This window comes from Schistocerca gregaria, chromosome 2 (genome assembly GCF_023897955.1).
Source record: "Schistocerca gregaria isolate iqSchGreg1 chromosome 2, iqSchGreg1.2, whole genome shotgun sequence".
Classification (NCBI taxonomy): Eukaryota; Metazoa; Arthropoda; class Insecta; order Orthoptera; family Acrididae; genus Schistocerca; species Schistocerca gregaria.
Window position 1 is genome coordinate 1044779838 of NC_064921.1, and position 26220 is coordinate 1044806057.

Here is a 26220-nt window from a genome sequence, read left to right on the forward strand (position 1 = left end):
CTGACCTAACCTAACCTAATCTAACCCTCTCCTGTAGCAAGGCATCAGAGTGTTACAGTGAGCCTGTCTTCTGCAGGTGTAGCAGTTCTTAAGTGAATATTGTGCTTTATGATATAAGGATACACTTCAACGAGCACATACAGAAATGTATGCTCATCCATTCTTAAGTAATTCTTAAGTAATAACTTGACGTCCTCCACTATAACCTCACGTAACAAGTTTTGTTGAATACTTTTACGTGTCGTCGTGAAACCCACGGCTTCACCCAGGTATAGTTCCTTTTTTTTTTTTTTTTTTTTTTTTTTTTTTTTACCCGCTTCTCTTCCACATGTGCACACAGTGCAATTGTGGTACAGGCAACTGCTGCGGTTAATAACAAGTTATTGTTGTCAGCCATCTATAACTCTGAGGAAAAATATGATGACACTGTAATACCCCTTCTAGCGTTACGTCAAAGATCTTTGTCAAATATATTTGATGGAATTTCTATCACATCTTTGATCAAATCCTTGACAAAGGAATTTGATAGTGTAACACCGGCCATATCGCCCTTCGTCAAGTTGTTCAGGAGGCGGATATCCGCGGTGCATTGTCGCCTCGACATGAAGAGCGCGCATGTTTTTGCAAATCCGCATCAGTGAGGCAGGAGATAAGAGCCGAGGGTCGCGGACGGGAGAGCGGCGCTGTACGATATACACTCCTGGAAATTGAAATAAGAACACCGTGAATTCATTGTCCCAGGAAGGGGTCAGATACATCACATGATTACACCGACAGAACCACAGGCACATAGACACAGGCAACAGAGCATGCACAATGTCGGCACTAGTACAGTGTACATCCACCTTTCGCAGCAATGCAGGCTGCTATTCTCCCATGGAGACGATCGTAGAGATGCTGGATGTAGTCCTGTGGAATGGCTTGCCATGCCATTTCCACCTGGCGCCTCAGTTGGACCAGCGTTTGTGCTGGACGTGCAGACCGCGTGAGACGACGCTTCATCCAGTCCCAAACATGCTCAATGTGGGACAGATCCGGAGATCTTGCTGGCCACGGTAGTTGACTTACACCTTCTAGAGCACGTTGGGTGGCACGGGATACATGCGGACGTGCATTGTCCTGTTGGAACAGCAAGTTCCCTTGCCGGTCTAGGAATGGTAGAACGATGGGTTCGATGACGGTTTGGATGTACCGAGCACTATTCAGTGTCCCCTCGACGATCACCAGAGGTGTACGGCCAGTGTAGGAGATCGCTCCCACACCATGATGCCGGGTGTTGGCCCTGTGTGCCTCGGTCGTATGCAGTCCTAATTGTGGCGCTCACCTGCACGGCGCCAAACACGCATACGACCATCATTGGCACCAAGGCAGAAGCGACTCTCATCGCTGAAGACGACACGTCTCCATTCGTCCCTCCATTCACGCCTGTCGCGACACCACTGGAGGCGGGCTGCACGATGTTGGGGCGTGAGCGGAAGACGGCCTAACGGTGTGCGGGACCGTAGCCCAGCTTCATGGAGACGGTTGCGAATGGTCCTCGCCGATACCCCAGGAGCAACAGTGTCCCTAATTTGCTGGGAAGTGGCGGTGCGGTCCCCTACGGCACTGCGTAGGCTCCTACGGTCTTGGCGTGCATCCGTACGTCGCTGCGGTCCGGTCCCAGGTCGACGGGCACGTGCACCTTCCGCCGACCACTGGCTACAACATCGATGTACTGTGGAGACCTCACGCCCCACGTGTTGAGCAATTCGGCGGTACGTCCACCCGGCCTCCCGCATGCCCACTATACGCCCTCGCTCAAAGTCGGTCAACTGCACATACGGTTCACGTCCACGCTGTCGCGGCATGCTACCAGTGTTAAAGACTGCGATGGAGCTCCGTATGCCACGGCAAACTGGCTGACACTGAAGGCGGCGGTGCACAAATGCTGCGCAGCTAGCGCCATTCGACTGCCAACACCGCGGTTCGTGGTGTGTCCGCTGTGCCGTGCGTGTGATCATTGCTTGTACAGCCCTCTCGCAGTGTCCGGAGAAAGTATGGTGGGTCTGACACACCGGTGTCAATGTGTTCTTTTTTCCATTTCCAGGAGTGTAGAAACAAAGCTATTTCGATTATTGTTAAAATTAAAAGTGAGATAAATATCGAAACAAGGGGAGCTGCCGGCGATGTCGGTCATTTGTGCGTGAGGCGCTCGCTCGTGTGAATGAACACATGTGGGTTTTCGTTTTCTGAAGAAGGCTTTGGCCGAAAACTAATTTTTGAGAGGCTTTTCGTTGTGCCTGTCTGCAACTTAACTGTGTCATCTTTACCGCAAGTACCAATCTATATTTTCCCTATACTGCTGAAATGAGGTAAGTGGAAGGGCGGTAAAAACAAGTGAAATAAAGAATATGGAGGAATTAATGTAATTTTTGTAAGAGGTTGTATAGCAAGACTAGTAGATCAAGTGTTTAATATCAGTAATCGCACGCGCATATTGAAAAATGGAGTTTGTCTGGCACAGTTTTTAAGATTCGGTAAATTCGATGAAAAATATTTCAGACTCAATGAAACTGTAGTATTTTAAAAGCGGAGATGATTGCAACTGCGGACTGAAGTACTGTAAGTCTGAATTTGTTCTGCAATACACAATGACTATAATTGCAAACATTTCTTATAACCACAATCTGTAACCAAGGAAATTACATTGTCTACTAACATTCAGTGAAAAGTTCTATAAACAATGCCGAAGTATCGCAGTGGGGATATAGGGTTGGCGATAGGCACGCTTTCACAACTCTCAGCCTTGCCTCGTTCATCTGCCCTACATAACTCCTTTGACCGCAATTAACTAACTTCCGATGGCCCCGATTAAATTTGTGACCGCTGAGTGAACGTTTCAAATACAGAGAGAAGAGGAAAAGTCTTACGGCTTCCGTCATACAAAACAGTTCGTAATCTCCTTCTCCATTGCTGCTGTTCGACTCTGGAAAAGACTACCCAGCACTCTGCGCTCGGTTAAATCCCCTACGGCATTTCAGAAAAAGCTGAAGTTCTTCCTTTTCTCGTCCTGATGACATTCCCCTAAACATTAACAAATACTCCCGTCGAAGAAGTGAAGCAGCCGTAGGATATGGTCGGATGGCAACGCAACATTGTACACTATCGGTAGTTGTCTAAATGATTATTGTTGCAATTCTCTGTGGCAGGCATAACGGCCACCAGAGTGCATTAGTTTTGTCCGTGTTGAGCATTGTTACTAGGTGTGACGGTACGTCACATAAATGGACAATTGGAGAAAGGGAAAAGAAGTTTTATAATAGTCGTGGGTGAGCTTGCCTCAAAAGATGATGCAAAGGCCTTACGTACCCTTCTCAACCGTATCACAGGGCGCCTCAAAGCCAGACGGTGTGCAATGTCGTGCTAATAACTGGATACATACTGCCAAGTTCTTCGTAAATTCGAATCGATTTTGTAATCACTGAAATAACTCTCTTAACCCGTGAAGTGTAAGTTCGCTTCCTCCTGGTCTTCTACGTGCTTCACTTCTTTTGTTAGTAATTGTATGTGGGCAGTTTCTCTCTGACAAACAGTAAAGCAAATATTCCCATCGCCCATTCACTCTTTTTTACCTTTGCTTTCTCCGTAATTTACGCCTCTTCCCTTCCTCACTTCATTACCTGCGTTTTGTCACGTTCCTTCTCCTCTTCTCTCTTTTCCCTCGCGTCTATTTTTGACGGTGTGGCTTAGTTCAAATGTACTTATCCGGATTAATCACTTTTGTTCTAGGAGGGTTATTCGGAAAGTAAGGAACGATCGGTCGCGAAATGGAAACCACAGTGAACGTCCGCTGAAGTTTTGCACAGGTGTGTTGGGCAGTGTCTCTAGTATGCCCATCGATCGCGTTACGTCGTTCCTTTTAGTTCTGAGCACACAGGGAGCACATAACGGTACCTAGGACAGTAGTGTCCTCGGCGAAATACGAGGGCCTGGCGAGAGGTTTCGCCTGAAGCTATGCAGCCTACTTTATATAATTGTCGTGTGTTTTCTTCTTCAAGACAATTCTCAACTGCATTCTGCAGGGGCAATGAACATGCTCCTGCATCGTTTTCAATTTGAAATGTTTGATTACCCACAATTCAGTCCGTAATTGTCTCCCTCTGAGTTTCATCTCTGCTCACATGAACCGCTGGCTATGAAGATAACATTTTGGCACAGACAACGATCTGTAGGCTAGCGTAGAGAATTGGCGGAAAGCACTGGCGGCTGCCTTCTATAACGAGGGCACTGGAAAGTTGGTACAACGCTACGACAAACGCCTAAGTCGGATCGGCGACTAAGGAGATAAGTAGCTGGAAGTTGCAGCTAAGTGTTGCAAATAAAATAGTTTTGATTTTCAATGTGGTTTCCGTTTCGAGACCTATCCTTCTTTACTTTCCGAATAGCCCTCGTATTATTCATGAACTAATATAACCTATCTTCTTTTCTACCATAGCTACTATAGTTTCCACTATTTACGTTATATTTATTTCTAATTGCTGTATCCCATATTAAATGTAAGATATCTTATCAGATATGTTTCATAACGAGCATAATGTGAAATGTCTGTTGCTCCATCATGGACAGGGGACACTGGCTGCTTAACTAACTTTCAGTGTCAATGAACTTCACCAACAGCCGTGTAACTTAAAATGTTATTTTATTTTATTTTGAAGGCTACCACTTCAGCCTTTCACTATACCATCATCAGGCCCCTGTGCATCGTTTATTTGGAGAGATTCATATGGGGGCCTGCGAATGGCACAGTGAAATGCTGAAACTGGCAGCCTTCAAAATAAAATAACATCTCAAGTTACAGGGCAGTTGATGAATTTCATTGAGACTGACATTAATGTATAATGTGTCGACGCCTGGTTTAGTACGTGAGGGGGCCTGATGACCCTAACCGTGCCAGATAAAAAAATATCAGTCGATAAATACAACACATAAAATCACAAAAGCAACTGTCGTTACAGTGATAGCTCTATAATAAGAAATATGCTACACACGAAGAATGTAATCTTACAAAATCAGAGGAACAAAACTGGGTTATTTTGGATGACAAGAGAAATATGACACAACAGTGGTGAACGTACACTGACAGTCAAGAAGAGCGACGGCGTAAAAGTGGCGAAAAATTCGCATACAAAAGCTTCTGCGACAAGCTCAGAGGATGGCATCATGATGTGGGCACAAGGGCTACAGCCAGCGATACTAGAAAATGAAAAAGAATCAGATCATAGCATAAAAATGGTTCCTACATAGAATGGATGCAAATAAGAAGTTTATAGCAGAGACAGGCAATGGCCGTATACTCCAATAAAGTACTGTTGAAGATTTGAATTAATCTTCCTAATTAGCTAACGATTCTCGTAAAAGAAAAAGAGAGGGATGTATCATGATGTAAACGATTTCTGGAATCGATGAGGGCATTTATCGTGGATTCTCACTGGAATTCTCAGCTGGGAATAATAGAGTTTTCGTTGGACTGACTGCTCACAGCACTCACCAATGCAGCTCCGAGGTCCAGATCCAAATGGGAAGTAGGTGAATGGTTTGATGCGGTGCTTGTTCTTCGGGCTGAATCGTTCTGGGTCGAAGCGATCTGGCTCAGGAAAGTAATTGGGGTCGCGGTGGATGCCGTGCACGGGCACCCAGATGCCATCTCCAGGTCGCAGTTCGACTCCTGGGCAAGTCTCTGTGGCTGGAAGCACGTACGGGCGTGTGCACTGGCGATCCAGCACAGCCGCTGGAGAGTGCAGTCTCAGCGTCTCTGTGCACAAAAGAAGGATGCCGAGCCAAAGCAGGAGCACAACACAAGAAAATGTACTGAGTAGTAAAAATGTCTGAGCAGAGCAGAAAAGAGTAATTAGTTGTTACGTAGCGTAGGGCACCGCAGCCAGAATACACAACAATGAGGGCGACGCGAGACAAATAGCGCGACGTATTGTTACCGTTCCGCAGACCGTCTCGGAACCCATTATTAGCGGACGCGGAGTAATTCACTGCACTAATATTAATATACAGTCAGTCTAAATAAGGGTGACCACGCTCGCATAGCCTGTGAGATAGGGTTAGTGCTGTTACTACCACTGCATCACAAATGAGTACCATGAAGCCATCTACATTTACATCTAGACTCTGCGAACCACTGTGAAGTGCATGGCAGAGGGTACTTCCCCTGTAACACTTTTTAGGCCTTTTTCCCTTTCGAGTCACGTATGTAGCTTGGGAAGAACGATTATTTAAATGGCTCTGCGTATGCTGTAATTAATGTAATCTTGTCCTCACGATCACTATGGGTGCGATACTTACGGAGCTGAAGTATATTCCTAGAGTCATCGTTTATAGCCGGTCCTTGATACTTTGCCAGTAGGTTTTCTCGGATAGGTTATGTCTATCTTCAAGAGTCTGCCAGTTCAGTACCCTGTGACACTCTCCCGCTGGAGAAACAAGTATGTGACAGTTCGTGCTGCCCTTCTGTGCATAAGTTCATTACCCCATTCTAGTCCTATTTGGTATGGATCCCATACAACTGAACAATATTCTAGGACGGATCGCACAAGTCATTTGTAACCAATTCAATTTCCTTTGTAGACTGTTTGCGTTTCCCTAGTATTCTAAAAATAAATCACTCTGGTACCTGCTTTACCCACGACTGTACCTATGTGATCTTTCCATTTTGTGTCTCTATTAAGTGTTACTTGCAGGTATTTGTATGAGTTCACAGATACCAACTGTGACTCACTGATATTATATCCATAGTATACTACGTTTTTTGTTTAGTGTATTGCAGAATTTTACATTTTTGAACAACAAAGCAAGTTGCGAATTGGTGTACTACTTTGAAATCTTATCGAGGTCTGACTGAATATTTGTGCAGCTTCGTTTAGGCTGCACTTCGTTGCAAACAACTACATCATCTACGAAAAATCTGATGTTACTATTAATATTGTCCGCTAGGGGTTGTTAATATACAACATGAACGACACGGAACTCAATACATCTCGCCCTTGAAAACACCACGGTCGGCCCACATCAGCATCCGTTTGGTTAGATAACAGGAATACCAGGCTTGAGAACAGACCCCGTCTCCCAGGAGCTGGCGCTGACATTCACAACAGAGACCGGCGCTAGACGATGCAGGAGTCTTTAAGAGCAAACCAGCAGCGTCTGTAACTGTGGTTACTCGTATTTTAGTTACTTGAGTTAGGCAAGGTTCTGTTTGTAAAAGAGTACCTCGATTTTTGGTTCACTGATTTTGTTTTATTTCAAATCAGCTTTGGGCATATTAGGCCATCTTCAGGAAACAAAAGTTATCACCTGAAGGTGACCTGACAAGTCGAAAACTAATTTGAAATAAACAAAAATGAATAGAACAAAAACACTGAACTTGTTACTCAACCTCAAATATGGAATTATTCTACCAAGAAGTAATGGAAGAATTTATTAGATTAGATTACATTAATTATTCATTCCATAGAGAGGATCCTCCTGGGCGTGGAACAAGTAAGATAAACACATTACAATAATGTAATTAGAAAAACTTGAGTTTCATTGATTTTAATGATCCTCAGTCAATAAACAGTAAAATTATGTATATGAATTAAAATTAAACTTCCAATATTTACAGGTTTAATACTTGCGCCTGCTTTCATTAAATCCATCATTCACACAGTTGCTAGTTACTTGGCTATTACAACCAATTATTGTCAAAAATTAAAGTAAATTATTCATTTAAATTATCCTCAGTTATGGACAGTCAAATTATGTACAAGATTTAAAATTAAACTTCCACTCTTTACAGACTTAAGACATCTGCTTTCCATACATCCATCATTCACACAGTGGGTAGTTACTTTGCTGTTACAACCAAGTGTTGTCAAAAATTAAAGTATAATGGATTTTCATTAAAATGATCTACTGCACTTGTTGAGAATAGTTCGATGACGTCACAGGGTCGAGCCGCGCACGTATGGTTCCATGCCCCGTGGCTAACTCGATGCAAGTGATAACCTGCAGCTGTGATCATGCACTTAAACAGTCTGTGCACTGACTAGAATTTCGAGTTCATAGAATACTTATAAATACATAACTAATTTATTATAATAATATTTAAATAAAGAAACGTTACGAATATTTCGTCTCAGCTGATTCTCAATAATTACAAATAAAAGGTTGTTGATAAATGAATAAGCTAGTATTCGTCCGCAAGTACACTCATGTTATATGACAACGAATTGTGGTTAAATATTAAGTTATTTTATACGTTCTTGACAAAGGCGTCTTGTGGTTCTCCTTTCAATTGTGGTGTCCGCTAACAAATGCGACTGACTATTTTTAAATTAGCATTTGCAGTCACCATTTAAATAAAGTTACTGGCAAAATAGTATCTTATTCATTAAATAACTACACAAGTATACCATAGGTGAGGTATTCATACCATATGCATATGGTATGTTATTCTGGAAAATACAATGTTCTGGCAAACATTTGAATAATACAATTGGTATAAAAGGCGTCATAAGTCAGTAAATAAAATAGATATAGATGAGTGGCCTACTGGGACGATAGGTATTGTGCAATGCTTTCATCTGAGATATGGTTTGTTGAAATAGAATTAACCTTTTAAAAGTTTTTAATTCAGTGGATCACGGTGAAAATCTTTATTCACTGTCAGATATTAACTCCTGTAATTCTGAAGATACTGAAATATTGTTGTGTCACGGCATGTGCCTCATTGTTATGATATCGCGCATGTATTCAGATTTGCTTCAATACTTGACTGTGAATCATTATACATTCTCAAAGAGGTGTGAAAAGCCATCTGTCAGTTTGTCTGAAAGCTCGCCATTGCTGGTGCATCTCCTACACAAAGGCCACGTGAGTAAGAGCCGTCCAAATTCCCAGCTTTTGGAATTCACTCATTTCCGGCGACACTGCTCGTCTTTGTACATGGATTTGCCAATACCGTTGGCCAGCCGGACCTGCTTCAGTGCACCCTGAGTTCTGGGTCCGCCAGCGTTCACTCATACAACAAATTCATCTTACCTTGTGCCAACACTGAGTAGCAGATAGCTCGACTAAAGACACAAAAGCGAGCAGCAGTAGCCGATGGGCACGGCCAGAATTTCCGCCAAGTGTGTTCCTGGTCCAGATTACTTAGGCAGATAACAACATAGGCAAACCCGTGACCTGGTCAAATGAGTCCCGATTTCAGTTGGTAATAGCTGATGGTGGGGTTCTAGTGTGGCGCAGATCCTACGAATCCAGGTTCCCAAGTTGTCAACAAGGCATTGTCCATGCAGATGGTGGCTCCATAATGTGTGGGCAGTGCTTAAATAGAATGGACCTAGTCCTCTGGTCCAACTGAACCGATCATTGACTGGAAATGATCATTTTAGGCTATTTGGAGACCATTTGTAGTCGTTCATGGACTGCATCTTCTCAAACAACGATCTGATTTGTATGGATGAAAATGTGTCATGTCACTGGGCCACAATTGTTTGTGATTCGTTTGAAGGACATTTTTCACAGTTCGAGCCAATGATTTCGTCACTCGCGTCTCCCGACGGGAATCCCGTCGAACATTTATGAGAGATAATCGACAGGCCAGTTCTTGAATAAAATCCTGCACTGGCAACACTTTCGCAATTATTGAGGGCCATAGAGGCAGCGTGGCTCAGTATTTCCGAGGGGACTTCCAACGACTTGTGGAATCCATGCTACGTCCTAGCGCTGCACTTGCTGGGCAAAACGAGGACCGACACGGTATTATGATGTATCCTATGACTTGTCTCCTCAGTATATAAATCTCGCCACGGGTTTCACTGTTAATCACCTTTCACAGCTCAAAAATAACGATAATCTTCATAAATACACACTCAGGAGCTATTGAACTACTGAAACACGCCTTCTTGTGAGTGTCACCCACTTTCACTCTGATGAGGCTGGCAGCGCGGAGTTTGCAGAGTGTGGGGGTGGGTGGCGGGGAAGTACAGTCATAATTGTTTCAGTAAGGAGGAGAGGTGGAAGCAAGAAAGCTCAATTTCTCCCAAAAAAGGAAAGTTTCTTATGCTAATCACCTTACATACTAGTTAACTATTACCTACAATGCGCTTAACGAAGATAGTAGATTTGCTACGAGATTTGCTATGAGATATGTATCTATCATTTTTCTTTCAAGTAGTTAACGCTCAGATATTTGCGAATACTTTCTATATTCATAATTCAATAGTTATAAATACTGCTGTCATCTGGAGAAAAGTGATAAGAACTGAATGATATACTTAAGATTGTAGAGCCATTTGGGATTCGGCTGCAACGTGAATAGCGACGAGCGACGAAATACTTTTGAGATCAGACAAAAGTGGCTGCGAGCACACTTGTTATTGGTCAATATCCGTTACGTATTCCGGCATTCTTCGAACTGATATTAGTTGATGCATCTGTGTAGCGAGACGGCGATAGAGTTCGGTTTGCAAATAGCTTTTATTTTCTATTTCTCCCACTAGCTACTGCCATGACCTTTAGTTTACGAAAATGTTCCACACTGCGCGCGATTTTTGTTTTGGAGTGGTTTAGGGGTGCTACTGGTATAAACTGATGAGGCAAAACATTACAACCACCTGCTTAATAATGTAATGGTCCACCTTGGAAATGCAATACAGTAGCGTTTCTGCGTCGCTAAAATTCGACATGTGCTTGTTAGGTTTCTGGAGGTAGGTGGCTACGCACAGGTCATGCATTTCCCGTACGTTACGGACCGGTGGTTGTGGCTGCGGAACGAGCGAGAGATGGCATCCCAGATGTGTTGCATTGGGTTCAGATCAGGCGATTGTCACTGTCAAGATATCAACGTGAGTTTATGATCATGCTTCTCAAATCACTGTTGCACTATCCTGGCCTTGTGACACGGACAGTTACCCTGCTGAAAGATGCCGTCGCCGCCGGCAAAAGGCGTCGACGGCTGCAAGTGGTCCACAATAATGTTTAGGTAGTCTACAACCGTCATGGTGCTTTTGACTAATGCCACAGGCCTTATCGAAGTCAAAGTGAATGTCCCTGATAGCACAAAGCTGCCCCTACCGGCGTTCGAGCAGTGCTTCGTCGGGATGACGGCGTGTCCGGAGTTCACCATCGACCTGGTGTAAAAGACATTCGACTCACCCGACCAGGTGACATGTTTCCAATGATTTACGGTCCACTCCCGATGATCGGGTACCTGACGATGTCGTTGGGACACCATGGGAACACCGAGGGATCGTGTGCAGCGGAGCCCCGTGTTGAACAATGTGCGCTGTACAGCGTACTGCGAAACACTCCGCCTGCACCAGCACTTCTATTCTGCCGCTAGATCTACATCTACATCTACGTGATTACTGTGCTATTCACAATGAAGTGCCTGGCAGAGGGTTCAGTGAACCACCATCAAGCTGTCTCTGTATCGCTCCACTCTGGAACGGCACGCAGGAAAAATGGGCACTTAAATTTTTCTGTGCGAGCCCTGATTTCTCTTCTTTTATCGTGATGATCATTTCTCCCTATGTAGGTGGGTGCCAACAGAATGTTTTCGCAATTGGAAGAGAAAACTCGTGATTCAAATTTCATGACAAGATCCCGTCGCAACGAAAAACGCCTTTGTTTTAATGATTGCCACTCCAATTCACGTAACACGTCTGTGACACTATCTCCTCTATTTCGCGATAATACAAAACGAGCTGCCCTTCTTTGTACTTTTCCGATGTCATCCGTCAGTCCCACCTGATGCGGATCCCACACCATACCGCAATACTCCAGAATAGGGCGGACGAGCGTGGAGTAAGCAGTCTCTTTAGTAGACCTGTTGCACCTTCTAATTGTGCTGCCAATGAATCGCAGTCTTTGGTTTAATCTACCCAGAATGTTATCTATCCAATTTAGGTTATTTGTAATTGTAATACCTCAGTATTTACATGAATTTTCAGCCTTCAGATTTGTGTGACTTTCGCGTAATCGAAATTTGTTGTTGTTGTTGTGGTCTTCAGTGCTGAGACTGGTTTGATACAGCTCTCCATGCAACTCTATCCTGTGCAAGCTTCTTCATCTCCCAGTACCTACTGCAACCTACATCCTTCTGAATCTGCTTGGTGTATTCATCTCTTGGTCTCCCTCTACGATTTTTACCCTCCACGCTGCCGTCCAATACTAAATTTGTGATCCCTTGATGCCTCAGAACATGTCCTACCAACCGATCCCTTCTTCTGGTCAAGTTGTGCCACAAACTTCTCTTCTCCCCAATCCTATTGAATACTTCCTCATTAGTTATGCGATCTACCCATCTAATCTTCAGCATTCTTCTGTAGCACCACATTTCGAAAGCTTCTATTCTCTTCTTGTCCAAACTATTTATCGTCCATGTTTCACTTCCATACATGGCTACACTCCACACAAATACTTTCAGAAAAGGATTCCTGACACTTAAATCTATACTCAATGTTAACAAATTTCTCTTCTTCAGAAATGCTTTCCTTGCCATTGCCAGTCTACATTTTATATCCTCTCTACTTGCTCCCCAAATAGCAAAACTCCTTTACTACTTTCAGTGTCTCATTTCCTAATCTAATTCCCTCAGCATCACCCGACTTAATTCGACTACATTCCATTATCCTCGTTTTGCTTTTGTTGATGTTCATCTCATACACTCCTCTCAAGACACTGTCCATTCCATTCAGCTGCTCTTCCAAGTCCATTACTGTCTCTGACAGAATTACAATGTCATCGGCGAAACTCAAAGTTTTTATTTCTTCTCCATGAGTTTTAATACCTACTCCGAATTTTTCTTTTCTTTCCTTTACTGCTTGCTCAATATACAGATTGAATAACATCGGTGAGAGGCTACAACCCTGTCTCACTCCCTTCCCAACTACTGCTTCCCTTTCATGTCCCCCGACTCTTACAACTGCCATCTGGTTCCTATACAAATTGTAAATAGCCTTTCGCTCCCTGTATTTTACCCCTGCCACCTTTAGAATTTGAAAGAGATTATTACAATCAACATTGTCAAAAGCTTTCTGTAAGTCTACAAATGCTAGAAACGTAGGTTTGCTTTTCCTTAATCTTTCTTCTAAGATAAGTCGTAAGGTCAGTATTGCCTCACGTGTTCCAGTATTTCTACGGTATCCAAACTGATCTTCTGTAAGGAATTCGTGTTAGTATTTTGCAGTTGTGGCTTATTAAACCGATAGTTCGGTGATTTTCACATCTGTCAACACCTGCTTTCTTTGGGATTCGAATTATTATATTATTCTTGAAGTCTGACTGTATTTCGCCTGTTTCATACATCTTGCTCACCAGATAGTAGAGTTTTGTCAGCACTGGCTCTCCCAAGGCCGTCAGTAGTTCCAATGGAATGTTGTCTACTCCGGGGGCCTTGTTTCGACTCAGGTCTTTCAGTGCTCTGTCATACTCTTCAGGCAGTATCGAATCTCCCATTTCGTCTTCATCTACATCCTCTTCCATTTCCATAACATTGTCCTCAAGTACATCGCCTTGTATAGACCCTCTATATACTCCTTCCACCTTTCTGCTTTCCCTTCTTTGCTTAGAACTGGGTTTCCGTCTGAGCTCTTGATGTTTATACGAGTGGTTCTCTTATCTCCAAAGGTCTCTTTAATTTTCCTGTAGGCAGTATCTATCTTACCCCTAGTGAGATAAGCCTCTACATCCTTACATTTGTCCTCTAGGCATCCCTGCTTAGCCATTTTGCACTTCCTATCGATCTCATTTTTGAGACGTTTGTATTCCTTTTTGCCTGCTTCATTTACTGCATTTTTATATTTTCTCCTTTCGTCTATTAAATTCAATATTTCTTCTGTTACCCAAGGATTTCTATTAGCCCTCCTCTTTTTGTCTACTTAATCGTCTGCTGCCTTCACTACTTCATCCCTCAAAGCTACCCATTCTTCTTCTACCTGTATTTCTTTCCCCCATTCCTGTCAATTGTTCCCTTATGCTCTCCCTGAAACTCTGTACAACCTCTGGTTTAGTCAGTTTATCCAGGTCCCATCTCCTTAAATTCCCACCTTTTTGCAGTTTCTTCAGTTTTAATCTACAGGTCATAACCAATAGATTGTGGTCAGAGTCCACATCTGCCCCTGGAAATGTCTTACAATTTAAAACCTGGTTCCTAAATCTCTGTCTTACCATTATATAATCTATCTGATACCTTTTAGTATCTCCAGGGTTCTTCCATTTGTACAACCTACTTTTATGATTCTTGAACCAAGTGTTAGCTATGATTAAGTTATGCTCTGTGCAAAATTCTACCAAGCGGCTTCCTCTTTCATTTCTTACTCCCAATCCATTTCACCTACTACATTTCCTTCTCTCCCTTTTCCTACACTCGAATTCCAGTCACCCATGACTATTAAATTTTCATCTCCCTTCACTATCTGAATAATTTCTTTTATTTCATCATACATTTGTGCAATTTCTTCGTCATCTGCAGAGCTAGTTGGCATATAAACTTGTACTACTGTAGTAGGTGTGGGCTTCGTATCTATCTGTTTGTAGTAGCTTACCCGCATTCCTATTTTCCTATTCATTATTAAACCTAGTCCTGCATTACCCCTACTTGATTTTGTGTTTATAACCCTGTAGTCACCTGACCAAAAGTCTTGTTCCTCCTGTCACCGAACTTCACTAATTCCCACAATATCTAACTTTAACCTATCCATTTCCCTTTTTAAATTTTCTAACCTACCTGCCCGATTAAGGGATCTGACATTCCACGCTCCGATCCGTAGAACACCAGTTTTCTTTCTCCTGATAACGACATCCTCTTGAGTAGTCCCCGCCCGGAGATCCGAATGGGGGACTATTTTACCTCCGGAATATTTTACCCAAGAGGACACCATCATCATTTAATCACACAGTAAAGCTGCATGCCCTCGGGAAAAATTACGGCCGTAGTTTCCCCTTGCTTTCAGCCGTTCGCAATACCAGCACAGCAAGGCCGTTTTGGTTATTGTTACGAGGCCAGATCAGTCAATCATCCAGACTGTTGGCCTTGCAACTACTGAAAAGGCTGCTGCCCCTCTTCAGGAACCACACGTTTGTCTGGCCTCTCAACATATACCCCTCCGTTTTTGGTTGCACCTACGGTACGGCGATCTGTATCGCTGAGGCACTCAAGACTCCCCACCAACAGCAAGGTCCATGGTTCATTGGGGGGGGGATCGAAATTTAGCTGATTTATTTTAGTAATCGTGTGAATAACTGCACACTTTTCTTTATTCAGGGTCAATTGCCACTTGTCGCATCATACAGATATCTTATCCTAATCATTTTGCAAGTCGTTTTGATCATCTGATGACTTTACAAGACGGTAAATGACAGCATCATCTACAAACAATCTAAGACGGCTACTCAGATTGTCTCCTGTGTCCTTTGACTTTCCGTCTGTTAGTACGAACTGTGACCTTTCTGACAGGAAATCACGAATGCAGTTGCACAACTGAGGCGATACTCCGTAGGGACGCAGTTTGATTAGAAGACGCTTGTGAGGAACGGTGTCGAAAGCCTTCTGGAAGTCTAAAAAAATGGTTCAAATGGCTCTGAGCACTATGGGACTTAACATCTATGGTCATCAGTCCCCGAGAACTTAGAACTACTTAAACCTAACTAACCTAAGGAAATCACACAACACCCAGTCCTCACGAGGTAGAGAAAATCCCGCCGGGGTCTGGAAGTCTAAAAATTTGGAATCAATTTGACATCCACTGTCGATAGCACTTATTACTTCATGAGTATAGACAGCTAATTGTGTTTGACGAGAACGATCTGCAGCTTATTGTTACCTATCCTGCTTTAGAGAGCAGCCAAGCCTCCGATCTTCATGTTCTGCCTTGAGGCGTTTTATCGCCAACTCATAATTTCACCGTAGTTCAATTACTTTCCATTGATACTCACGACGTTAGCACTTCAACAGCCGGCTAACTTCATTTGATTTTATGATGCTCCTTCGATTCCAGGCACCAAGCTATAACAACCTGCGTTTCGTCAAAGTCGGCTATGTCAGTGCATTTCCCCATTTGCGACCCTCATTATCGCAAAAATTATGCCCCATTCGTCTTTTCTCCGCTTTTAAGCTTCCCTCAACGCGTCATCTCGCACAGACAGTGCCACCAGTAGGCAGTCAATTTCGTTGTGGGGAGTGGTAAACACGTTTTCGTTCGTCAATGTAAAACATTGCATACAGACGCGTCGCCGTCGTTACAGTGTGTGGCTGTCTTATCAGGCAGCGCTACCTTCAGTAAAAATCAGCAGCTGAGACGATAAACTGAAATAATGAAAATGTCAGATTCTAGGTAATTACGGCTGCTTTAAGCGGGACAAAGGTCTTACAAATTTCGTTTACATTCCGCAATTGTTGAGGCAAGCAAATATGATTTCAGGAAGAGTGGACTCGTGTAATCATTCGAACAAACAGAACAGTATTTCGCAATGGCAAACCTGGAAGCGGTGGAGTCATACACCCTAAGACGTAAAAGAAGGCGTCACACCGTTGAGAAAGTATTCTGATAAGACAGAAATCGGTAAATGTTTTGTAGATATACAGGCAAACAAATGTTTACAGTTTCAGGAAAATCGGATAATTCATTCAAGAGAGAGAGCTTCGCAATTTGAGAAAGGCAACAACGCGTTGGTTCACCTCTGGCCCTTATGCAAGCAGTTATTTGGCTTGCACTGATTGACAAAGATGTTCGATGTCCTCCAGACGGGTATCGTGCCAAATTCTGTCCAGTTGGCGCATCAGATTATCGTAAAGCCCTGGACGTAAGGCTCTAAACGTCCTCAATTGGGCAGAGATCTGGCGGCCTTGCTTGGCAAGGCAGGATTTAGCTGCCACGAAGACAAGCAGCAGAAACTCTCACCATGATCGTAAGGGCATTATCTTGCTGAAATGTAACCCCAGGATGGCTTGCCATGAAGGGCAACAGCACGGGGTGCCGGCAATGGAAACCAGACGGTATGTCGACGATATTCTGCATCCCGTTTGGTTACCTCTCATGGCAAGTCATCCTGGACTTACATTTCAACAAGATAATGCCCGTCCGCACAAGGCGAAAGTTTCTACTGCTCCCTACCTTGGCCATCAAGGTCGCTGCATCTCTCCCCAATTCAGAACTTTTGGAACAATAAAGTGCCGTCAGCTCCGGATTTTGACGATCTAATGCGTCAACTTGAGGGAATTTGGACTGAGGAGGGCACCCAACAACTCTATCAATTAATTCCAAGACAAATAACTCCTTGCATAAGGGCCAGAGGTTGATCAAAGCGTTATAGACTTGCTCAATTTGTGAAGTTTCTTCTCCTGAATAAATCATCCAATTTTTCTGAACTGTGATCATTTGTTTGTCCATACATGTACACCACATCTACTGATTTCCGTCCCATTGTCCGTCCCCGGTAGCTGAGTGGTCGCCGGCACGGTAGCTCAGCGTGTTCGGTCAGAGGGTTAGCTGCCCTCCGTAATAAAAAAAAACTTAGTCAGTCGACCAACAACGAAGGTAAAAGGATGTCTTACGACGTTCTCCCCGAGCAGATGCAAATTACAGAAGCGAACAAAATGAGATTAAAAAAAATAGTGATCAGCGCGACAGACTGTCAATCCTAAGGGCCCGGGTTCCATCCCGGCTGGGTCCGAGATTTTCTCTGCTGAGGCACTGAGTCTTGTGTTGTCCTAATCATCATCATTTCATCCCCATCGACGCGCAACTCGCCGAAGTGGCGTCAGATCGAAAGACTTCCACCAGGTGAGCGGTCTACCCGACGGGAGGCCCTCGTCACACGATATTTCATTTTTTTCCGTCTCATTGAGATAATTTCTTCATGGTCATAGTTTCTTTTGTCATCTACATCTGCACCTACATGGATACTCTGCAAATCACATTTAAGTGCCTGGCAGAGGATTCATCGAACCACCTTCACAATTCTCTATTATTCCCATCTCGTACAGCGCGCGGAAAGAACGAACACCTATATCATTCTGTACGAGCACTGATTTCCCTTATTTTATCGTGGTGATCGTTTCTCCTATGTGGGTCGATGTCAAGATTTTTGCATTCGTAGGAGAAGGAAGTTGGTGATTGGAATTTCGTGAGAAGATTCCGTCGCAACGAAAAATGCGTTTCTTTTAATGATGTCCAGCCCAAATCGTGTATCATTTCAGTCACACTCTCTCCCATATTTCGCTATAATACATGACGTGCTGCCCTTCTTTGAACTTCGGAGTTTATTTTGTGTGCAAATAAGTTATATGACTGAGGTTTAGAAAAGCTTCACAAGTGCGTTGTCTGGAACGTAAGCTAACTAGTTCAGACGAATTTGGAAAAATTCTTAAGTCAGGATCATTTCTGATCTTCTCAAAACTAACGACAGTAAACGTGTGCTGCTGCACGATTAAAATTAATTATTTACCCAATGTATACTCGTTGCAAGCAACCGACCTCCATCGTCCACTTACCAAAGGTATGGTTATAAATAGAGGAGAGAAACGTTACATTATCTCCTTTATAACATAAGCAATCTGTTCTCCCGATTCCTGAATTACTCCTCCAAGCACGCATAAGCAGCTATGAGATAGCAAAATGAAAATATGGGTACTATCACAGACACGTCACGTAACTTTATCCGTCACCGTTGGTTCGGTACAGAGGTCACCGTTACTCACCTGAGATGACCATGTCGAGGTACTGGCACCCCATGACGTGTTCATAGCTGGGCTGCCCGCCGCTGCCCTCCACGATGCCCTTCACTTCCCGGTGTAGCCGCCACTGCACGTCCTCGTGTGTGGCTAACAAGTAGCTGCAGAATGTCATCAGTGTGGATACAGTCTCGAAACCGGCGAAGAAAAAAGTCATCGCTTGGGCCGCGATGCCGTCTTCATCCAAGACTGGAAAAACAAACAGACCACAGTGTTAGAGGACCGCAGGTCAAATGCACCGCTTGGTCATACCCCGAGGTGATTTAAACCCGCAAACCGCCCACCAGAGCGTTGTTTCACCATCTATCAGCATTATCCTTAATTTATGAGCATGAGTGTAGTTGCCAAACTAGGCACCTTTTTGAATTCTTGTCGAGATCGGACAGTATTTTTGCAGCGTCATCTGCGCAAAGTCTGACGATATATGTGGTTCTCACTTCCAACATTTTATTTTTAAAAATTCGCGAACAGAAATGTGACGGGCCACAACAATGCCTTCGATGAGTTTTGTTCAAAATCGTTGGTTTCATTTATTTCATGAATTTTTTAATGTATAATTTTTTACTGGTGTGCAACAGACGGAAGAAATAGTTTTATTTTCATTCCAGATGTATTAAAGACAAATGCACGTACTGAATATGACCGAAAGACGACTGTTTTTCTTTTTCATAAATGTTGTAAGCAAATAAAAATTTCCTATCAATTTTCGAAAGCTGACTGTCCAGTACAATTCTACGAACGAATTTGTTCAAGTCATTGTTATTATGATTTTAGTGTTTGGTACCGACGCATTTACACTGACGAAATTGTAAAAGTTAAAAAAACTTGTAAGTAACCGTAAGATTTATCTTCATTACTGATCCGACCTCGTCCTCTCAGAAGATTATTGCTTAAGGGTTGGGTAGCGATAGATTGCATCTACCGTCGATCACAAGGGTATGCTTGCCTCAAAGCAACTTCCATAACCACCTCCATAGGGTAGACGTCAAAGATTCCCCAAATTGTTTATATGATTCCACGTCAAAGTAAACTCCGTCCGAACAGGCCTTGGAAGGTCCAACGGTACCGAGCGGCCGCCGTGTCATCTTCAAACCACATGCGTCACTGGATGCGGATATGAAGGGGCATCTGGTCAGCACACAGCTCTCCCGGCCTTTTGTCAGCTTACGAGACAGGAGCCGCTACTTCTCAATCAAGAAGCTCCTCAGTTTGCCTCACAAGGGCTGAGTGCACCCGCTTGCCAGCAGCGATCGGCAGACCGGTTTGTCACCCATCCAAGCACTAGCCCAGCCCGACAGCGCTTAATTTCGGTGATCTGACGGGAGTCGCTGTTACCACTGCGGCAAGGTGGTTGGCTGGTTCAACGTCAGTTACGACTTAAATCATCATTATTTTCGTTTAAATAGTAGCGTATTGGGCAATTCTCTTTGCGTGACAGACTAAAGTAGGTGAAACACTGATATTTATCTTGTATCGTCATTGTACTCGGATAAGAAAGAAAAACAAATAACACACTAATCATGGACTAATTGCGGGTGTTCCCAGAGTTAGTTTCTGTGACAACCAAATGAAGCCAGAACGTAATGTCGCAATATCACTTTCGAACAAATTAATTTATTATAACTATTGTTTACTTTTTCTCAATACTCTAAAAGAACTGTACATGTTGCCAATAATGCAGTGATGTGTTCAACATCTGTTTCTTCAGCTACATCTACATTTAATCTCTGAAAGTCACTGTGAAGTGCACGAATGAGAGAATTTCCCATTTTACTATTTATTAACGTTTCTACCAGTTCCTTTAGCATATGTAAAATGGGATGAGTGATCGCTTAAATGGCACTTTGCGTGATTTGATTAATCTAACCTTATCCTCCCGATCCCTATGGGAGTGATGTGTAGTAGGTTGTAGTAAGCTCAGAGAGTCATCATTTAAAGCAGGGTCTGTGACACACTCCCAAGGATCAAACAAACATGTGGCCATTCGTCCTGCCGTTTTCTGTACGACCCCCGTTATTCTTATGTGATATGAGTCCTACACACTTGAGCAATGTTCGAGGATGGGGAATGGTTCACACAAGTATTTTCTAAGCAATCGTATGTAGTCTCAATGTATTTTACCAGTATGGTACCAATGAACCCAACTGTACCACCTGCTTTATCTAGGATCGAGCCTATGTGATCTTTTTATTTCATATCCCTACAAACTGTTACACCTAAGAATTTGAATGAATTCTGACTTAGTGAAATTGCAAAAATGGTTTGTTACGTTTCTGCACTTTGCAAGGTTCAGAATCTTCACACTACCTTCAAGTGTCATCAATATCAGTTAGAAAATTTGTGTTATTATGGTGTGCTGGGGCATTCTTAGTAAATCGTTGTATCGGTTACGTAATAAGGTTTTGGCTGCATGATATCGACACAAATTGCCACGAATTAAGTTCAAAATTCGCTACAGAGTGTTGTAAAGTTGAAAGTCATGACCAAGTATATTTACATCTCAACTATTACATACCTGTTCTCTTGCTTCCAGAGCTTCTTCCGTCTTCATCTGCTTGAGATGCACACTCACCACCTCTGATCTGCATAAGTAATTGAATCAAATCCTGTCTCTCGATTTTCTGTTCTTCACGTACTCTGATTGCCTCAGAAACCAGCGATCTGAAGAATCCCTCCGTCCTGGGATGGAAGAACGGTATGTTCAAGAACTAGATGATGGAAGAAGAGACATCTTTGCTTATTTAATTCTTCATAGAGTGATTTGGATATTTCTTTTTCACCTTGAAGTGAACTCCACATACCTCCATAAGGCTCGGGAATATCATATAGCCTATGGCGATGAGTCCCCGCAGCCCGCTGAAGTTTGTCAGGTCGCGTCCCATACGGTAGAACTCATTGTCCGGGTTCGATATGGAGTCAACTCGGAAACCGAAGGCTGTTGAAGCTATTACGTCGTTTGTCACGCGGGCGTAGAAGTCCTTCATCTCCAGAGTCACGGAGCCGTCTAGAGCAACACAGCATTCAGATCAACAAAGTATATGGTTGGCAAGAAGAACCAAAGTTATTAAATTCATTATATTATCTAAAGCAGTACGTAAATGTCTTAAGCAGAATTAGCACCAGCCTTTCCACCAATTTCCTCCTGATTTTTTAATTTTTTTTATATCTCAGTTTGCCATAATCTTCATTTTATTGTGCAAATTTTATTGCATTCATAATCTTGGTAATTATTCATCTGAACTTTCAAGATTGAGTAAACCATATGTAAAAATCGTCAAATCCAGGTAATTTCATTAATTTTAAAATGGGCCGTCAAGATTTTTCTGCATGTTTTAACACGTCTTTATTAAGTCACTCTCTTGTTTGTTTGTCTATTCGTTACAAATTTGGCGGTTGATTTTAAATTAATCTCCCGATGAACAATAAACTTGAAATTTCAAACATAACGTAGAACTGGATGACAATATCTCTCCGTTGGTCTGTTCAGTACAACCCCCGACGACCTATAGATTTGAAACTTGAAACATATCACCAGAGCTGGATCGCATGTGAAGAAAACGAATTTGTTAACAGTTTGCAATAATAAAATACCAATATTAATAGTGAATAGTGCATTAGTGACGATTTCTTTGATTGCCATCCAACACAAACGACGGGTAGAGAAGGAGTAGCAAAAACGGCAAGAGCAGCTTCAACAGAGATCGTAAGCTAGATAAAGAAGTTCTCGAAAAGGGGGGCGATACCTAACGTGCAAATGCCACAGAACGAATGGCTCAAGCGAGAGGAGGAGAAGTGGAACATACGTTCATAAACTTACTTTCATTTTATAATATGTACGGAGTAGACGGAAACCACAAACGATGACGTAAAACATGTTTCACTCAACCTAGTCTTCAAAAAAATATTTTTATTCTTAAATACCTTTCCACTTTCTCGAACATATGAGTTTTCTATTCCTGCTAGAAATTATGCTCAAAACCCTAAGTTAATTTGTTCTGAAACTTTACCAAGTTCTTACGTCTATAGTAACAAACGTGTAGCTCACGATCCGCGTAGGTCGTACGTAATACGACACGTCGTGGCGTTCGCTGTGTTATTCAGTGGTTTTGGTATTGAACTAATTTTTAAATGAAAATGATAATCTTCTGATTGTATACAACTATTGATTATGATGGAAACAGTTATGTTCAGCAAAATGATCATTAAAACCACCGAATATCAGCCGCGCACAAGACCGACGTATGTTACCTGGAACAATATTCTTCGCAACTCGTGTGTAATTAATTTCGGCTCCATATATCAGCTAGAAAAGTTTGTTATAGGTATCGTGCTACGAGCACTGTTTTTAAAGAACCGATCTAAGTCCAATTAGTTTCATTAAAATAAGTTCGGAACCACCAGTGCACATTTATTTTTACGCATTTGTATTACATTCGGCATTTATGTCTGCAGAGTTGCGTAATTTGAATTTGCCGATAAGATGGCGGCAGACAATTGATAGAGACTTTCTATTGTTAGAGCAAATAAGATAAGTAATTGAAATACCTATTAAACTTTACTTTCGTATTGTGCACTATTTAGACTTCATGAAGCAAACATTTGATTTTTTTCTAAGGAAAACACAGACAAAAACGCGATTCAAATCGCTATCATCAATGGCTGCGCTCCTTGTAGCGGAAAGAAATAATTAACACAGATAATGTTTACTGAGAGAGGAATTAAATGTAGAAATAATTATTCACTGATATTTATAATAATAACGAACTCTATTCTCAAGTAATAACTAACAAATAATTACAATTTCTTAACAGACCTCAGTTTGATATGCGTCCGCAACCTACAAAAGCCAACCAACAAAAGGTAAAAACAAAGGAAGACAAACGCCGATCATAAAAGGAATTTACAATTATCATTGTCTTTGTATGATACACATCGATATGTCCAATTACATCATAGAATATTATATAAATAATTAATATTTATAATCGTTTTCACTATTTTTTCACATGTCGAATAGATAATGTTTATAACTGTTACAGGCATAATTTCCTCTCGTCACACTGTAGCTAAAATTTATCTCGTGGATGTTACCAAGATCTTACGTCTATAGTAACAATCGTGTAGCTCACGATCCGCCTAGGTCGTACGTAATACGACACGTCTTAAAACGTAACTAAGCGATAAGCAGACAAAGTTTGAAAACGGTGGTACAAACGACGTGTCGCACCAACAGGCACATTAGCTTTTGGTTCCACAGTTGAAGGATTGCTTGGATGGAAACGCTTGCATAGAACGTCGACTTTCAGGTAGATGCGCTAAGGTGACTAAAAGAGCAGGGAGAATACTTCTGTGACGCTGTATTCAGGTGTACTTGTCAGAATCAAAAATATACTGTGAGATGACAAAAGACGTGTGGATACCTCCTAGTATCGTGTTGGATCTGCTTTTGCCTGCATTAGCACAGCAATTTGGCATGGCATGGACTCAACAAGTCGTTGGAAGACCCCTGCAGAAGTAGTGAGCCATGCAACCTCTATAGCCGACCATAACTGCAGAAGTGTTGCAGTGCAGAATTTTGTGCACTAACTGACATCTCGATTTTGTTCTGTAAATGTTCGATGGGATTCATACCGGGTGATCTGGATGGCCAAACCAGCCGCTCCAACTGTCCAGAATGTTCCTCAGTCGCAAACAACTGTGGCTCGATGATAAGGAGCATTGTCATCCATAAAACGTCCATGGTTGTTTAGAAACACGATGCCAGTGAATGGCTGCAAATGGTCTCTAAGTAGCCGAACATCCAGACAACTGTTCATTCCACGTAAACAAGGTCCACATCATTATGGAACCACCACCAGCTTCCAGAGTGCCTCGTTGACAACTTGGGTCCATGGCTTCGCAGGGTATGCACCACACTGGAATCCAACCATCAGCTTTTATCAGTTGAAATCGGGGCTCATCTGATCATGCCACTGTTTCCCAGTCGTTTAGGGTCTAACCGACATGGTCGAGAGCCCAGTAGAGGCACTGCAGGCGATGTCGCTCTGTTAGCAAAGCACCCGCGTCGGTCGTCACCTGCCATAGCCCATCAACGCCACATTTCGCCACACTGCCCTAACGCATACATTCATCGTACGTCCCACATTGATTTCTGCGGTTATTTGACGCAGTGTTGCTTGTCTGTCACCACTGACAACTCTACGCAAACACAGCTGCTGTAATGCCTGAAATGTGGTATTCTCGGCACACTCTTGCCACTGTGGATCGCGAAATATTGTGGCTTCCGAAATGGAATCTTCCATGCATCTAGCTCTAACAACCATTCCGTGTTCAGAGTCTGTTAATTCCCGTCGCGCGGTAAAATGACGTCGAAAACTTTTTCACATGAATCAGCTCAGCACAAGTGACGGCTCCGCCAATGCACTGCCCTCCTACACCTTGTGAACGCGATACTACTGCCGTGTGTAGACGCGTATATCGCCATACCATGGCTTCTGTCACCGCACTGTATACGGAAATCGGTAGTGGTCCTAATTAAAACTAACTGTACGTACTGTGCGTCAAATTAATGTGTAAAAATAATGTTCCAGACATATTTGTCCTTCGAATCTTCCCTCGCATTACGGAATGGATATGACTCCAGAACAAGTACAGATTTCGCCTATTCTACCTACAAAGACATTCAGTATTGTGAACTGGTAATCCACGTTGTCCGCCGACTCTCACTGCCATGATCACAAAACTCAGCCCTGTGGTCACGGAGGCAGAGATGTTGGCAGAACTGAATGCCCGCCCCGCCCTGGAAATCAGCACGGCCCGCTGTATTTACAGCTCCAGCCCTACCTACCTCATGCTTGTCTTTACCGAGTCCGCCTCCTCCATAGATCACCTCCTCACACAGGGAGCGCAGTTTTTCAATCTCCGACACCCCGTTGACCCGTCCCATTCCCCTCCTCAATCCTATCGCTGCCAATGCTATCTCCTCTACAACGACCACCTCATCCAAAACTGCGAGAACCCCCTCCCCACCTGCCGCTGTTGTATAAAGCCTCCCACTTACTTACACAGAGTCCTAACCTCGCCTCTCCTCCTTCTTCCAACACCAGCAACGAACCTCACCCCACCGACTCCTCCAAATGCAAAGTAAAACTCCCTTGCACCAACCCTGAGCTCACTGTTCCCATTCACCCCATCGACCAGCCCATCCACCCCAACAATCCCCTGTTCTCTCCCCCTATGGTTGAAGACATCATCCAGTTCCTGACCATCGTCCTGCAGAATATCGACCCCTTCCTATGCCCCACACCCTCCAGCAATTCTCCCTTGCCACACGCTCTGTCTTCCATTTGAATACCTACTCGCACGCCACCTACCCCCACAACCAGGCCCACTTTACTTTCACCCACCTAGACACCCTCGTTTAAGCTCCACTCTCCTCCCCCCCCAACTCCTTT

At 43.1% G+C, this 26220-nt stretch overlaps 1 protein-coding gene across 2 annotated transcripts in view; it reads right to left on the reverse strand.

Annotated features, from left to right (window-relative positions):
• Positions 1 to 26220, reverse strand: part of LOC126335565 (cytochrome P450 9e2-like) — a 101550-nt gene that overhangs the window by 6047 nt on the left and 69283 nt on the right. The window contains exons 4-7 of one of the 2 annotated variants that reach the window (XM_049998991.1): positions 21568 to 21770; positions 21282 to 21474; positions 18734 to 18955; positions 5528 to 5791 (exon numbers count right to left, since the gene is read on the reverse strand). In XM_049998991.1, coding sequence (XP_049854948.1) covers positions 5528 to 5791; positions 18734 to 18955; positions 21282 to 21474; positions 21568 to 21770 — 882 coding nt within the window. The remainder of the gene's footprint in view (positions 1 to 5527; positions 5792 to 18733; positions 18956 to 21281; positions 21475 to 21567; positions 21771 to 26220) is intronic. The other variant, XM_049998992.1, reaches the window with a different exon arrangement.